General features: G+C 46.7%; 1 protein-coding gene across 1 annotated transcript in view; it reads right to left on the bottom strand.

Moving 5' to 3' along the window:
• Ephb1 (EPH receptor B1) overlaps positions 1–14,247 on the bottom strand; it is a 436,566-nt gene that overhangs the window by 273,395 nt on the left and 148,924 nt on the right. Inside the window, exon 3 of the mRNA XM_075964864.1 lies at positions 5,719–6,400. Within this exon, the coding sequence (XP_075820979.1) occupies positions 5,719–6,400 (682 nt within the window). The remainder of the gene's footprint in view (positions 1–5,718; positions 6,401–14,247) is intronic.

The raw sequence follows: 14,247 nt of genomic DNA, 5'->3' as shown, positions 1-14,247 counted from the left end.
CAGGTTTTCATGAGCAGATGACAGTGCAGTCAATGGCCGCCTTCAGGCCCCTGCTGAACTCCCAGCCCAGAGGTATTTCCACTACTCATATCATAATGCATATTTATTAAGTCACGGATGGCCAGGCTTAATGCAAAATGCAGACTTCCTCCCAGACAGCTCTCCTGCCTGAAGGGTGTTATTACTCAGTGGTTGGGGGTCAAGACTGTTTGGTCAACGGCAGTGGGGTGTGGGTCTTCTGGGGGGCAGAAGGGAAAGCACTGAACCTAAAGAGATTTGGACCCCGTCGCCTACATCCTACGCTGCCTTTAGAGCCCAACATGTTGGTGGCTGTGCAGCAAAGGGGCATCCTTCCAGCTCCACACGCTGTTGTTCATGGTGTCACAGGCCATTACACGCAGGCAATTACATATGACTCCTCTCTGGAGGGCACTGGGCCGGGCCACGGCAGGAAGCAGAGGAGGCCCCGGGTGGTTTCTAAATGAAGTAGCCTATTGGGAAATCCGATTACCACGCTCATCTTACAGGGCTGCAGTGTTAATGACCTTGGCCTCCCTTGGCCCTGAGAAGATCTGGTCTCCCTGGGGCTTGAGAGGAAGCCATCTGGGCTGTGGACTTTCTCTGATCAGCTGACTGCTGGTGGGCCAGGGGCGTGGTAGTACTCCTCAATGCCCTTGTATGTGGCTGCCAGCACAGTGGCCTGGTTCATGTGTACACTCCTGGGAACACATAGGCACTTGAACACTGTTTCCCAGGCCCTCCCCTTTCTCCTGAAGAACCTCAATAGGAACTGTCAAGGAGACCAAAGCTGAGGCCACCAACCCTAAGGGGGGGTGGGACTAGGCCCTAGAAACCTCTTTTGAGCTAAATTAGACATATTTTTCTTCACCTTCAAATCTTTGGGATTTTTCATCTCAACTCCCCTAGGCTTACAAAGTGGCTCATCTCAACTGTGCGAGTTGACAAAAGGCGTCGGAATTGTTGAAAGGTTCAGAGTGTCCCTTGGGTTTCCAGGCATGAAGGAATTTACATGTAGGTAGAAAATTACCAAAGAAAAAGGGCCCCACTTGGTGCGTGTGGTGCGGGTAAAGATACAGCCATTCTGGGAAAGGGGACCCTTTGGGACATGTCAGGGTTAGAGGCTGCACTGGTAGGGTTGCCAACCCCAACACACAGAGTCTACGGGGAGGGAGGGAGCTGGAGAGTCGTGGAACAATTCAGAACAGAGAATTTTTCTGCTCCAGGACATTCAAAGGCCCTGACAGCATGCCAGTATCCATGGCTGGATTGCCGATGGCTGAACTTGAGAATTCCCTGGAAAAGCTACAAGGTTTCCCAGGTGTGCTCAACTCCACTACTGATGTCAAGCCCGAGCTGGAAATGGGGGGTTTAAAGGTGCGGCCCTGTCTGCTTCCGGGAGTGGCGCCACTCCTGGTACCCTTGGGGGTTCTGGTACAAGTAACTAGTGCAGGCCCTCTGTAGGAATCGGCTATTCTTTTCTGTAACTTCTGGGCAGTCAGCTTCCTCTCTCACCTACTCAGAACTCCTCTGGGGTTCCTGATCAGCTACAGCACCAAGCCAATTAGCCTCTGGCCTGTAGTCCCATCTATCGAGGTTAGAGGCCCTTCTCTCGGCACCATAGATTACTACCTTCTGCCAGAGGTCAAGGCACCCGGGATAAGCAGGAACGTGGGCGAAAGGGATGACAGACAGAACTGTGTACCCTATTATTCCCTGAGCTGTACCCCACCACCTCTACCCAATGCCCTGTGGCTGTTCAGAAGCTCATGAAATAGATCCTTCTGGAAGCTTTAAGGAGTGTTTGCAAAGTCAGCCCTTTGGAGAATACTCAAGGGAGGAACATAGCTCCCAGCTAGGACCTGCTCTGGAAGGCATGGACACCCAGAAGGTATGTCACAGTCTAATGCTTTGAGCGAAAATACGGAGCCTGCTCCTAGTAGGCCAGAAGAGTGTCTATTCCAGCCCTGTGCTAGTTACTTTCTGTCAACTTGACACAACCTGAACACCTTTGAGAAGGCAGAATCTCAGTGGAGGAACCGATTCCATCAGATTGGCCTACAGGCAAGTCTGCATGGGCATTTTCTGATTAATGACTGATGTAGGAGGACCCAGCTCCCTCGGAGCTGTGCCACCCAGGACAGGTGGTCCTGGGTTCTAGAAGAGAGCAAGCTGAGCAAGCCATGGGGAAGAAGTTAATAAGCAGCGTTCTTTCATAGCCTCTGCATCAGCTCCTGCCTCCACGTTTCTGCCCTGCTTGAGTTCCTGTCCTGACTTCCCTCCAGGGAAGGACCGTAATTGGTCAGGGTGTTTTATCGCAGCACCAGGAACCTTAACCAAGCCATAGCCCCACCATCTTCCCTTAGCTGGTATATCTTAAGGCTTCCCCAGCTCCAGCTCATGACCTGCCTGGCACACGGAGAGCTAGGCTGCCTGGGGCCCACACAAAGAGTCACTTCACCACTCACGTTAGCCGGAGGAATGTGGCACAAAGAGAGAGAGAGAGAGAGAGAGAGAGAGAGAGAGAGAGAGAGAGAGAGAGAGAGAGAAAGCTGTGTTTTCTTGTTAATCCCCCGAGCTATGAGCACATGACCCGAAGCCGAAATAGATGAGCCATCTCTCAAGTAATTAACAATTTCGTATTGACTGACACCTGATGAGGTCAGAGTTGGTGCTAGGATCAACATGTCCGTGTGCTTCTGCCTGATGAGCCTAGCGTGTGTGTGTGTGTGTGTGTGTGTGTGTGTGTGTGTGTGTGTGTGTGTGTTACAGAAAGGATAAGTCAGAGGCCTCAGCCACCGAACCCGCCGGGAAGTGTGTGAGCCACATGTTAACACAGAAGCTCTACCACGGGCCTCTGCCTGCTGTCCTCATTGTCCTCCCCACACAGCCTCTCTCTCTCTCTTTCCACAACAGGAACCGCTCCAGGCCAGGGCTGCTCTTGGCGGCCTGGGCTGCCTAATTGGTCTCCAGGTGCCTCTGCACAGCCCAGTGAGGGTCACCATGAATTTGACAGATACGCGGGTTTAGCAGATGGAAAGGGAAAGAAAGAGAACGCATGGTTCCTTACCCACCAGAGCAGTCGCTCAGAAAACAGAAAAGAAGAAGAAAAGGGAACCACAGTTTCTACAGCAACTCTGTAGATGCTACTCATGCAAAGTCTCAGATGCAAACATCCCAGAGGGTGTGGGGATTGGTACATGGTGAGAACCACAGCACGGTCAGGCTCCCCACAGTGAGATTCAAGCAAGAATTCCCAGGTCCTGTCAAGACGTAGCAGCTATTGGACCTCCGTTCCTCCTCAGCCGCAGTCTGGCATTCACCGTTCTCCCCGATCCTGTTATCATCAGGTGGCCACCCCAGAATTGATAGGACTGATCCCAGTGCCTACCTGGTAACACAGCATACTCAGACAATGGAGATGGAGGCCTCCCTTTGAAAACTGCATGGGGACCAACCTCAGATCTCTACACATACTGCCTATCCCAAGGGTGCGAACAGTTTTCCAAAGTCTCCATCTACACAGGGGTGGGGTCCCCTCATTTCCCAGGCAGTGCTCTGTAGATCCTGAGCTCTGATAGGGAGCAACTGAGAAGACGCAACCATGCAGCCCCTGAGACACGGGTGAAGGGCTTCGGGTTCCCAAGGACAACGGGCTTAGCCAGGACGTGGAGCCAAAGAAACCAAGCTACTCTCCAACTCGTTACTCTATATTTTCAGACTTGCCACCAGAACGTACCTGCCTGTGTAGTGAGGATGCCCTGTGCCCCCTTTCCTCCACCCTCCAGTGAGTTTACAATAAGTGATTACATGTAAAGTCCAGCCATGTTCACAACAGATAGAGATTAGCAACATCCAAACAAACCTGTAAGAGCAGTTTGGGCCAAGAAGGAAGAAAGAGAAACAACTTGCATTTCCATATTTCTTCCCACAGGCCCTCCCAGGACAATCATGAGAGGTGACTGACAAGCAGTGTGGACAACAGAGCCCCCCAAAAGAGTAACGTTCCAATTAGTCCGAAGAAATGAGAGCCTGTTTCCCAGAGTCCCAATTAAATCAGAACCAATCAATGCTTGCTCCCATCCCTGCCATTCTGCTCAGGAAATAATGAGAAAAATGAGAGGGGCCCCGCCAGCAACTTCCGGGTGGCATCCCTTTGAAGCCCCAGAAATACACCCACCATGGTTTGCAAGCATGCCCAGGAGCTGCTGCACCTGCGCCTTTAAGACAGCCTGGTGTCCTGGTCCCCACTCAGACCCAGAAGAATGCCAAAGAGGGTGCCCTCGCCCCACCCCCAACTGTGGGACACAGAGGCGCTCTGTGGGACCAGACCCGGCTGGTCTTAAAACTGTCTGCCTTGATTCATCACTGGATCTGGCGCTCTCTCCCCTTTTTCCACGCCATCCATCATGGGCCCCAGAACTAAGAAATCCAATAAAGACACAAAGGCGCAGCTCTGTGTTCCCAGCAGGCCCCAGAAAGGCTGTGCGAAGGCCCCAGCCCAGGCAATTAGCTGAATCCATGGGATCGCGTGCTGACGGTCTTTCAAAATCCTTTACCAGGCATTTCACAGGCAGGTGTTTGGGGAAGGAGGAAGCAAACAGACTAGGGCTGGCCACTGCTCCAGCAGCACCAGGGGACCCAAGGATGCTTTCAGGAGACCTGTGATGGGGAAGGAGCTAATTTCACTCCCAAACTGCAAGTGAGAGAGGGCACCCCTTGAGTTATGTTACAATGAAAATGATCATTTCCAGGCCTTTGAAACAATCCAGATTTTTGAAGATCATAAGCGAGATTTAATAACAAGACTCACCTTCTCCTCCCAGCCCTGCACCACCCCATATTTAGCTCCATTGACGTAGACAGGACAAGCGATAGAGTTTCTAGACCCTTCCATTCACTCTGGGACTAACTGGAGCCAGGTCAGCATATGTATTGTCACCTATTGGACAAAGGCGAGTGTAGGGTCCAGAGATGTAGTGTGAGCGTGTAATACCTTCAAGTTCCAGTCTGCAAAGTTTGCATCAGTTTGCTCCACTCAGAAGCAAAGGTACCTCCACACATGGAACATTCCCATTCCCCCATTCCTGGACCAGCAGCTTCATCTCCTTCCAGGGCCTGGCACTGAGCCCCCTGGAGAAAGACAGTCAAGCCAGAGGGCTTTGAGTTAATGAGCTACATGGCTTCAGGACCAAGTTCAATACTGTGGGAGCTGGACTGAAATGAACGAAAATATTTTCCAAATTCAGTCACTTCTCAATTACCCTTGAGTGAACTGTCCATGACAACACAAATACCCCAGGCCCCCCAGAGCTTGAGGCTGGTGAAAGATGCTTAGAGTAATATGTGTGTGTGTGTGTGTGTGTGTGTGAGAGAGAGAGAGAGAGAGAGAGAGAGAGAGAGAGAGAGAGAGAGAGAGAATGTTTGTTCCCAAACTAAACAAATAAACAATTATTAAATCATTTTCTACTGTTCAGAACTTTTCCCATCCCTTCCCTTCCTTCGCACGCGCATACAGATAGTTGGTCTACAACTGGAAAACCATCAGGCATAGCCCTGGGTCAGAGGTTCTTCTGAGATTTTAATAAGCCACCAGGCTCTCTCTTTTCCTGAATGACCCTGAAGGAGGAGCAAGAAAGTAATGAACTTGGACCTCCCCAGGTGGGAGGGAAACGGACACTAAAGGAGCCCCAGACTTACCCTTGCAGACCACACTGTTCTCGGGCTCATAGCCAGGCTTGCAGGTACAGCGTCCAATGGGTACCATCCATTCTCCATCCCCGTTGCAGTAGAGTTTTATGGGCACGTCCACTTCCTCTGCATTGGGGATGCATGTGCCCCGAGCAATCACCAGAGACGTGCTCTCTGCTCCAGTCATGGTTTCGGGGAACACTGCAAAATTTTGCACAATGCTGGGACACTTTTTGAAGAAAACACGGACAGAAAGAAGAGACATACAGGCTCCATAATCCTGGAAAGCGAGGTAAAAACCATTCCGAGTAAGAGGCCCAAAGCTCCTGACTTCTGTGTTAACCTTCATCAGCCTTCCCCCAAAATCCACCTGGGAGAAACTCTCATCTGCAGCAATGGTGTCAACTTTGAGGTAGGGGGCTTCAGACCAGAAGGCTGACTTCTTGGTGGCGATGACGGAGTCAGTCTCATAGTAGTACAGGTTGAAGGTCTCCTTGCAGGAGCCTGGGACATTTGGGAGGCTGCTGCAGTCTCTCACAGTGAAGCGCATCTCCGTGTAGATGCGATGGGCGCCCCGTCTGTTGATAAAGGTGGTGAGCAGCCAGTTGTTCTGATTGGGCTCAAAGACGTTGCACACTTGGTAAGTACGGATGGTGTTCAGGTTTTCATCGTAGCCACTGACTTCTTCCCACTGTCCCCGGCAGGCCACAGGCGCACACATGCAAAATCAGAAAGGCGAGAGTGAGAAGACCAAGGAGGCAGTCCAGGAGAGAACCCCGGAGCTCTGCGGGGCTTCAGGAGCCCAGCAGTTCCACTGCTCCACCCAGCAAATGAGCTCATACAGCCACGCCTGTGTTCTAAAGATCTCCTGAGATTCAGCATCACAGTGCTCTACAACCCACCCCCAAACCCAACAGACTTAACTACAGAAAGCATTCCCTCAGCCAGACGTTGTTGATGGCACACCTTATTTCCCAGCACTCGGGAGGCAGAGGCAGGCAGATCTCTATGAGTTAGTGGCCAGCCTGGTCTACAGAGCGAGTTCCAGGACAGCCAGAGCTGCAACACAGAAATCCTTTCTCAAAAAACAAAATCAAAAACAAACAAACAACAAAAAGTATTCCCTCATCAAACTTGGATATCTCATGCTGCGCGTATCCTTTATTGTCCATCACTGAGAGTAGGTACCATACTCTTCGCAGCCGACAGCCTCTACTCTATGAATTAGAGATCCAGTTATAAAAGAATTCCACAATGGACATCCCCACCTGTGAACCTAATATCTTTATTGTGGTGAAACTCCTTTATAAACCTCTGTAAAGCACGTGAAGAGAAACTTTTTTCTTGTTTTTGTTTCTCAACAAACTTAGATTCCTGAACCGTTTCTTTCGGAAGAGCAATCCATTTGAGAGAGCTAGACTGTAAAACGGTGGGGGCTGCTAAGAGATGCTCTTAATGAAGTTAATTAAGCTCCTGTGTGAAATTTTCAAGCTGAGATACGATGGAGCAGCAACATGAGAGGGCGGTACTTAGAGAGGAAGGACCATCGCTTGGCCCGGGAGCGACAACCATGATTCATATTGGAAAACTGAACTCATATTTCAGAATCTCTATGTAGCAGAGGAAGAGTGGGGAACAGCTAATAAGACATCATGTAACTCCTCCATGGCACATGGCTATAGAGAAGTTGTATAGGAGGGATGGTACTTTGAATAGCCTAAAAACTTCTGGAGGGGAAATTCTACAACAGGTGATGGGGGAAGATGATAACAGAAGAAATCTTTATCCCTGGTGTTACAAAGGAAGACACATAGTGGCAAGGGTGGAGGAGACAATAGAAGGACATCTAGAGAGAGCTGGTCTACATGACCAGGCTTGTCGGGCTCTCTCAGCCCTCCTAGAGTACCAGTTCCTGCTCCAGCCAGAGTATCTGTTGAGTTCCTTCCAAAAACCTCCTGATTTGATGCCTAGATGTAGCATCCTCTCTTCCATAAAGCAACCAGCATCCCATCTGTCATTCGATTTGTGCCCCTTCACTCTCTCTCTCTCTCTCTCTCTCTCTCTCTCTCTCTCTCTCTGTGTGTGTGTATGTGTGTGTGTGTGTATGTGTGTGTGTGTGTGTGTTCATAGCATAGGCTGATCTTGAACTTGCTTGTCCTGCCACTCCCTCCCTAGAGGTATTACAGGCAGCTATCTCTACAGCTGTGTATGCAGTACTGGAGGTTGAACTCTGGCCTTTGTGCATGCTAGGCCAGCACTCTGCTAACTGTACTACATCCCCGGCTCCTTGCAATCACTCTTCTGCCCCCGCACCAGCACCACTCCTTGATCAACTTGTAACACCAAGACTTTAATGTTGCAAGTTCCATCTTTATATGTTTGACCTAGGATGCCTTTCTGGTCTTTGCTGGAGTAACTGCAACTCTGGAAAACCTCCCAACTTCCAGCTCACATTACCCAGGCTGGATAGCATACTGCATCTGGGTACTTGCTCTACCATTTCTCCATCCATAAGAAGACAGATGCACTGACATTGAAGCATCCCACCCCACCAGTGGTTGCTGAGTCCCTAAAGTATTACAGCACCTAAGGGACATTGAGCATCTGGACCCAAAACCAGAACAGATATCATGCACACATGAGGATATGTCTGTTCCCATGCCCAGTAGCAGGGCCACCAGCTGAGCAAAAGCTCTACTCCATAGCTCATGCGGAGTATAAATCCACGCTGTCAAACCTCATCTGGGCTTTGCTTAATTTCTTATTGATCTCTGGATGTAGAGGAGCCATGTTTTTTTTCCCTTTCTTAAAGACTGTGTTGTGTTCTATTTAAATGTGTTTGTGGAAGTTTTGTTCAGCTTGACGGGGTTTTGGAAGCCAGAAAGCAAACAGATGAGGGAGAAGGTGCTGACAGCATTTCAGGTGGCTTTCAGGCCCCCTTCCCATTCTGAGACATTTTCCCTGCTGACCCAACATGACTTTGGAAGAAAGGGAGGGCAGCTTTCTCTCGGTGTTCTTGAAATGTTTAAACCCAGCAGGTCTCATGAACCATTATTCCAGCAGGGTCTCAGCATAAATGTTGGGGCCCTTTGGTTGATGGTGAAATGTATGACCCCATTCAAGGCAGAGGTCTAGACACCGCCAGAGCCTCTGGCCACCCAACACTAATGCAGCTTTGCCGGGGAAAGAAAGTCCTACCTACCAGGCTCACCTGGGCGCCAAGGCCAACACACTGAATGTCCTGAGATAAACAGAATGAAGACTTCACTCAGAAGAGCTGGGATATTGAGAACATTCATCTTCAAAAAAAAAACGGCGCTGATTAGCGCCGTAAGCCCCACCAGAGGTAATCGTTTCAGACATTAACCTCTCTGGGCCTCAGTTTTCTCATCTGTAAAATGAGGAATCATACTGGGTGACCCCGAGTTGTAAAACTCTACAGATCTAATTGATTCTGTGACAGCTCCTCCGGGAGCGATCAAATCAAATTCGAGGGGATGGAGCTGGATATTCAAAGGGAAAGAGGAGAAAGAGATGGAGAGGAAGGAAAATAGCTCCCCGTGGTTTGGGGGAAAGGAGGCTACAACCACAGCATTGCGCATTAATTTCTCTCCGGATTCCATTCTTCTCCTGTCAGCTGGTGCCGTGGGAGTGGGAGGAGGAAGAGAGAAGACAGGGCTGGGGGAGAGACAAATGCCTTTCAGGATAAGCAGCAATTATGATAGGGAGGGCCTTAAAGAAAGAAGATTTCAGTTCACGGAGACAGACTAGGATGGGCTGGCATTCCCAGCAGGGAGGGACAAACATTGTTATTTGTTGATGATACACGGCATCCGTCTCATTGCTTTATGACAAAACCTCACTCATTCATCAGGGGAAATGTTTTCTAGACACCAGCTTTATGCCAGGCATTCCATTAGCCAGCAGGGAGGGATAAGGCAGTGTGAAGCTTCGGATTGGGGGGCAGGAACAGAACCTAGAAACCTATCAAAAAAAAACCTAAATAATTACAATTGTGTCAATTAATGGGAAGTTATGTTGTGCCAAGAAAGGGGATGTATATGCAGGAAAGTTTCCCAAAAGTCTCCAAGCGGATAGGGTGGATGAGGAAGGGTTGTCTTGGAGAAGTGTGTATATCCTAGGGGCAGAAGTGGACAGAACATCTGTCCCCAGAGGCTCAGAAATGCAAAAGCTCTGTGGCGGGAAAAAGCAAGCTGGTGTCATTCAGGGATGGCGCTCATATGACAGAGTCTTATGAAGCTGGAGGTAGCAGGCATGGGAGGAATAAAACCGAGGGGAGGCAGGGCATGATGAGGACCTTGGATTTCCACCTGAGTGCAGCAAACAGAGATGAGTTCTAGAGAGGAGGCACACAGATGTCCAAAGTTCGATGTTTAGAAACTAGGCTGGAGAAAGGCCTAAGTACGTGGGGGAACAATTGGCCGTCACTGCCATCCAGCTATGAAGGATTCTGGATGGGAGGGCGAGGAGACCTGTGGAGATGGGAGAGAGAGTTGGGGGGACTCTCACTGACAGTGAACAGACCAGACCCATATGGGTCCATGTGCCCCATAAATATCTTTTTACACAATCTTTGAGTATCTTGGATCTTTAATGCTGGTTTCCCTGTGGCTTTCCTTTAAAAATTCCAAGTTTCTATGTACCTTGGATAGTCTGACTGAAGTGATACTCACTTCCCTTCTCAGGACCAATTTTTGGTGCCATTAACCAGTACCGCCCAATGGCAGATCTACAAAAGTCCTCTGTTCAGTGGCCACTTCCCAGTCTCCAGTTTTGAGGCCCCTCCCTGTGTTTTTTCCTGCTGCCACTAAACAGCAGCAAAGTACCATGACTGTCTTACCAGACTGTCAAAAGACAGAAAGTGCCAAGTTTCAGTAAGGAAGTGACTATGAAGACACCAGGAAGTCAGAATAGATAACATAGTTTTTGTTTGTCTGTTGTTTTTTTTAATTTGATGCAGTTGCTTCTCTTAACATTGAAAGTGTTTACCTAAACTCAAATCAGTGAGAAAGGGTAAATCATTTTTTTTCCAAATTTTGGATAACTGAGTAACCCTCTGGAAAAAACTAGCTCACCTATTCCCCATCCATTATTCCAGAATACATCTCCAATAAATCAAAACCATAAAACAAAATCATAGAAATACCAAAAGAAACCACAGGGACAATATCTCTACATTAATCATGACACAAAACTCAAGAGGCCATAGTTTGATAAATTAGCTTCACCAATTTTCTTCACTTTTTAAATGGGCATGATGGAAACCATTGTAAGCAAAGAGAAAGTAAAAAGAAAAAGTTGATGATTGAAAACCCTCAAAACTATTTATAATGTACCATGAATAACACATTTAATTTCCCCTAATATATTGAAAGCTTATATATCAGTAATAAAATAGACATACAGGCAAAGAATATCAACAAACATCACTGAGAGACAGACATACCTCTGAGACATATGACAAAATAGGGCATGTGAGTCAGCATTGCAAAAATGGTCTAAGCCATATTTTGACTTTTTTGTTGGTGGTAGTTAAATAATGAAAGTTGGAGACCATTATATTTAAAAGTATATTGCGGATAAGAATTATGATTCACAGGTAGGAAAAATGGCTCATTAAGAGCCCTTACTCCCCTTCAGAAAACCAAGATTCAAGTTCCAGAGTCAACACGGCAGCTCACAACCATCCAAAATTCCAGTTCCAGAGGATCTGATGCCCTCTTCTGGCTTCCTTGTGCACTGACACACATATGGTGTGCATACACACATGTGGGCAAACACTCATACACATAAACTAAAATTTAATCTTTATAAAAGAATTCTGATACATAGTGGGATGGAAGGCAAATGTGTACCATTCCAATCAAAAATTACAATCATTGACTCAGCCATTTTACTTGGAGAATCATTTCTCAGATAAATTTTCACATATAAATTCAGATATGTACATAGTTATTCACGCAATACATGATTACCTCCAGAGTTAGCCGTGCCTCTTAGGGTCACATTCAGCAAGCCTTCTCAGGACCTAATTCAGGAAGCTTTGCATAGCCACGATGGAGGGAAGAGCCATTCACTGAGATAGAATTTCTCACCAAGCAGTATTATTGTAAATCCTATTTGTGGAGCACATTTCCTACTTTGCCACACATCAATCTCTCTACAACCACCCCTCTTCTTGGATTTCTCAATTTAATTCTTTATTGTGACTGAAGAGCTCTATTAATGTCCATTAAGTGGCAAATCTATAAATAAAATATAATGTTTCCATACAGTTGAATATTGGTTGCAACAGGAAGAGAGTAAATTACTGATACATATTAAAAACAGGGGTGAATCCCAAAACCATGAGATCAAGTGAAGCACATGATATCATGTACCTCAAAGGGCCATGTATTATATGATGATTCTAGACACACACATGGAGTCAGAAGAAACAAACAGAAAAGTAGTTTTCCCTGGGCCTGGGGAGTCAACTGGGGAATGACTGCAAATGGGAACAAGTGGGTAAGAATTTTCTTTTGAGGGCTGATGGGAATGTTCTGAGATGGGACTTTGATGATCACAAACATTGCAAATTTACTAAAATAATGTAATTGTATGCCTAAAATGAGTATATCTACAAGATAAAAATAAATACATCACTATAGCTAGAAACAAACTTTATTCTTTTGGGCAGTTGATCCCCAACAACACAGACTTGGCCTGCGTCATTCACAGATACCATACCCATAGCAGTTCACCCTAACTCTTTACCCAGAATGCCCTTCTCAGTCCTTTATCCTTCTACACTTAAGCTTCTTAAATAGTGGGTTACTACCCTGTAAGTGATGACACAAATGCTTGTGGTGGTCACACACACAGAGGCACAAATGCACACACACACACACACATTTTCACACACAAATTAAGAATAGCAAAAGGTTTCTGAGCATGGAAAGACCAATGATTACTGCAAAATCAACATGCAATAAATCCAAAATATCTCTGCCAATGCTGAACATCCTGTGACACACAGCTTCACTGCTGATCTCATTCTGCACACGCACTATGCATGCTTCATTCTGCACATGTCATACCATGCAAGGCCAGAAAACTCAAACACCCGTAGCTCAGATTTGAGCCAAGCAAATGTTCTAAACAGTGGCTTTTTTTTACTGTATGTAAGCATGTTCTACAATGTATTAACAAAACCGGGATGGTTTAATGACAGAAAACAAAATCAATATTTTCCTACCATCACTCCTTAGCATCCATCAAATCAGTACATCTTTGGGTTCAATTTTGTTAGAATGTCTAATTTTTTTAAACTGCTTTTTAACTTGCTTACTTGAGTTTCTTTTTTAAAAAAAAAATTATTGAGTTAGAGTAAACTTGGGTTTGGGATTGAGGTAGAATTTCCAACAACTTCGGAAATGGCCCTAAACATAGTTCTGACATTTGGTATTCTGAATTAATATAAACCAATGTTCTCAGCACTGATGACCATAAATGCAAAATATTGATCAACCTTGAAATATTGAAGATGCTGCATTCCCACAGTATCAACTATTTAGCCAAGAGTTAATTCTTTATGTATAAAACATGCAAGCACACCCATATCATCAGTGTGCAAATTTGCATCTATCTTTAATAAATGCTAAGATTATATAACTGACAAAGAAAGGTTTTAAAATAAATGGCTTTGTGATTCACTATTGATAAAAGTCTGGTTTGCAAACCTAATTTACAGGCTTATGTACCCAGGTGTGCATAAACTCTCTGGGACAAATGGCGTTCAGGAAAGAAGTCTAAGTAACCCAATCTAAACCAACTGCCAAATATTCCTTCAGTCTGTCTTGTTTCTGGATGAGCAAATGATGCTAAATGAAGGCAAAGACAGCATCTAGAAGTACCCAACGAAACATCCCTGTCACTGGGACTAGAGACCTGAGTAGTACCTAAAAGTGTCCCAAAGGAAGGGTGAGACTCTTGGTTTCAGAATCCCATGCCAAGATGGGATTTCCCACACTGGAGGTCCATCAGACAGTCAGCAGGCCAACTGTGTTCAGCATGTCCAAGCACAATTGGCCATTTTTGCAGAATACTATTTCTCTCCTAACTGGTCTCTCTCTTACATTTGCAAAACCACTGTCCTATGGATGGGGCTTACATGACCACTCTTGTTTCTGTATGCTTTTGTTGCTGTCGTTGTTGCTGTTGTTTTGCCAGAATAAGGCAAGAGATGCCAAGGACTTAAGCCAAGAGCACCTGCTCTCACATGCAGGCCCAGCAGCCACGCCCACTTCTAAGTATTGTTGCTGAAGTTCTGACAGACCCTAACACCTTCACCTGACCTGTCTGCCACAAAACCATCTGATCTCTACCACACGAAGCCAAAGAATGGCAGACCTGACTGGACACCATTCAAGCAAGACAAGAGCTGTTAACAAGCAGACAGACTGAGGACATTCTGTGACAGCTGCACACAAGTCAGGTGGCAGACACATGGCAGGACTGAGTTCTCTACAGTCCTTC

This window comes from Microtus pennsylvanicus, chromosome 3 (assembly GCF_037038515.1).
Source record: "Microtus pennsylvanicus isolate mMicPen1 chromosome 3, mMicPen1.hap1, whole genome shotgun sequence".
NCBI classification, from domain to species: Eukaryota; Metazoa; Chordata; class Mammalia; order Rodentia; family Cricetidae; genus Microtus; species Microtus pennsylvanicus.
The sequence above is the reverse complement of the archived record's forward strand: the minus strand, read 5'-3'. Positions and strand labels throughout refer to the sequence as shown.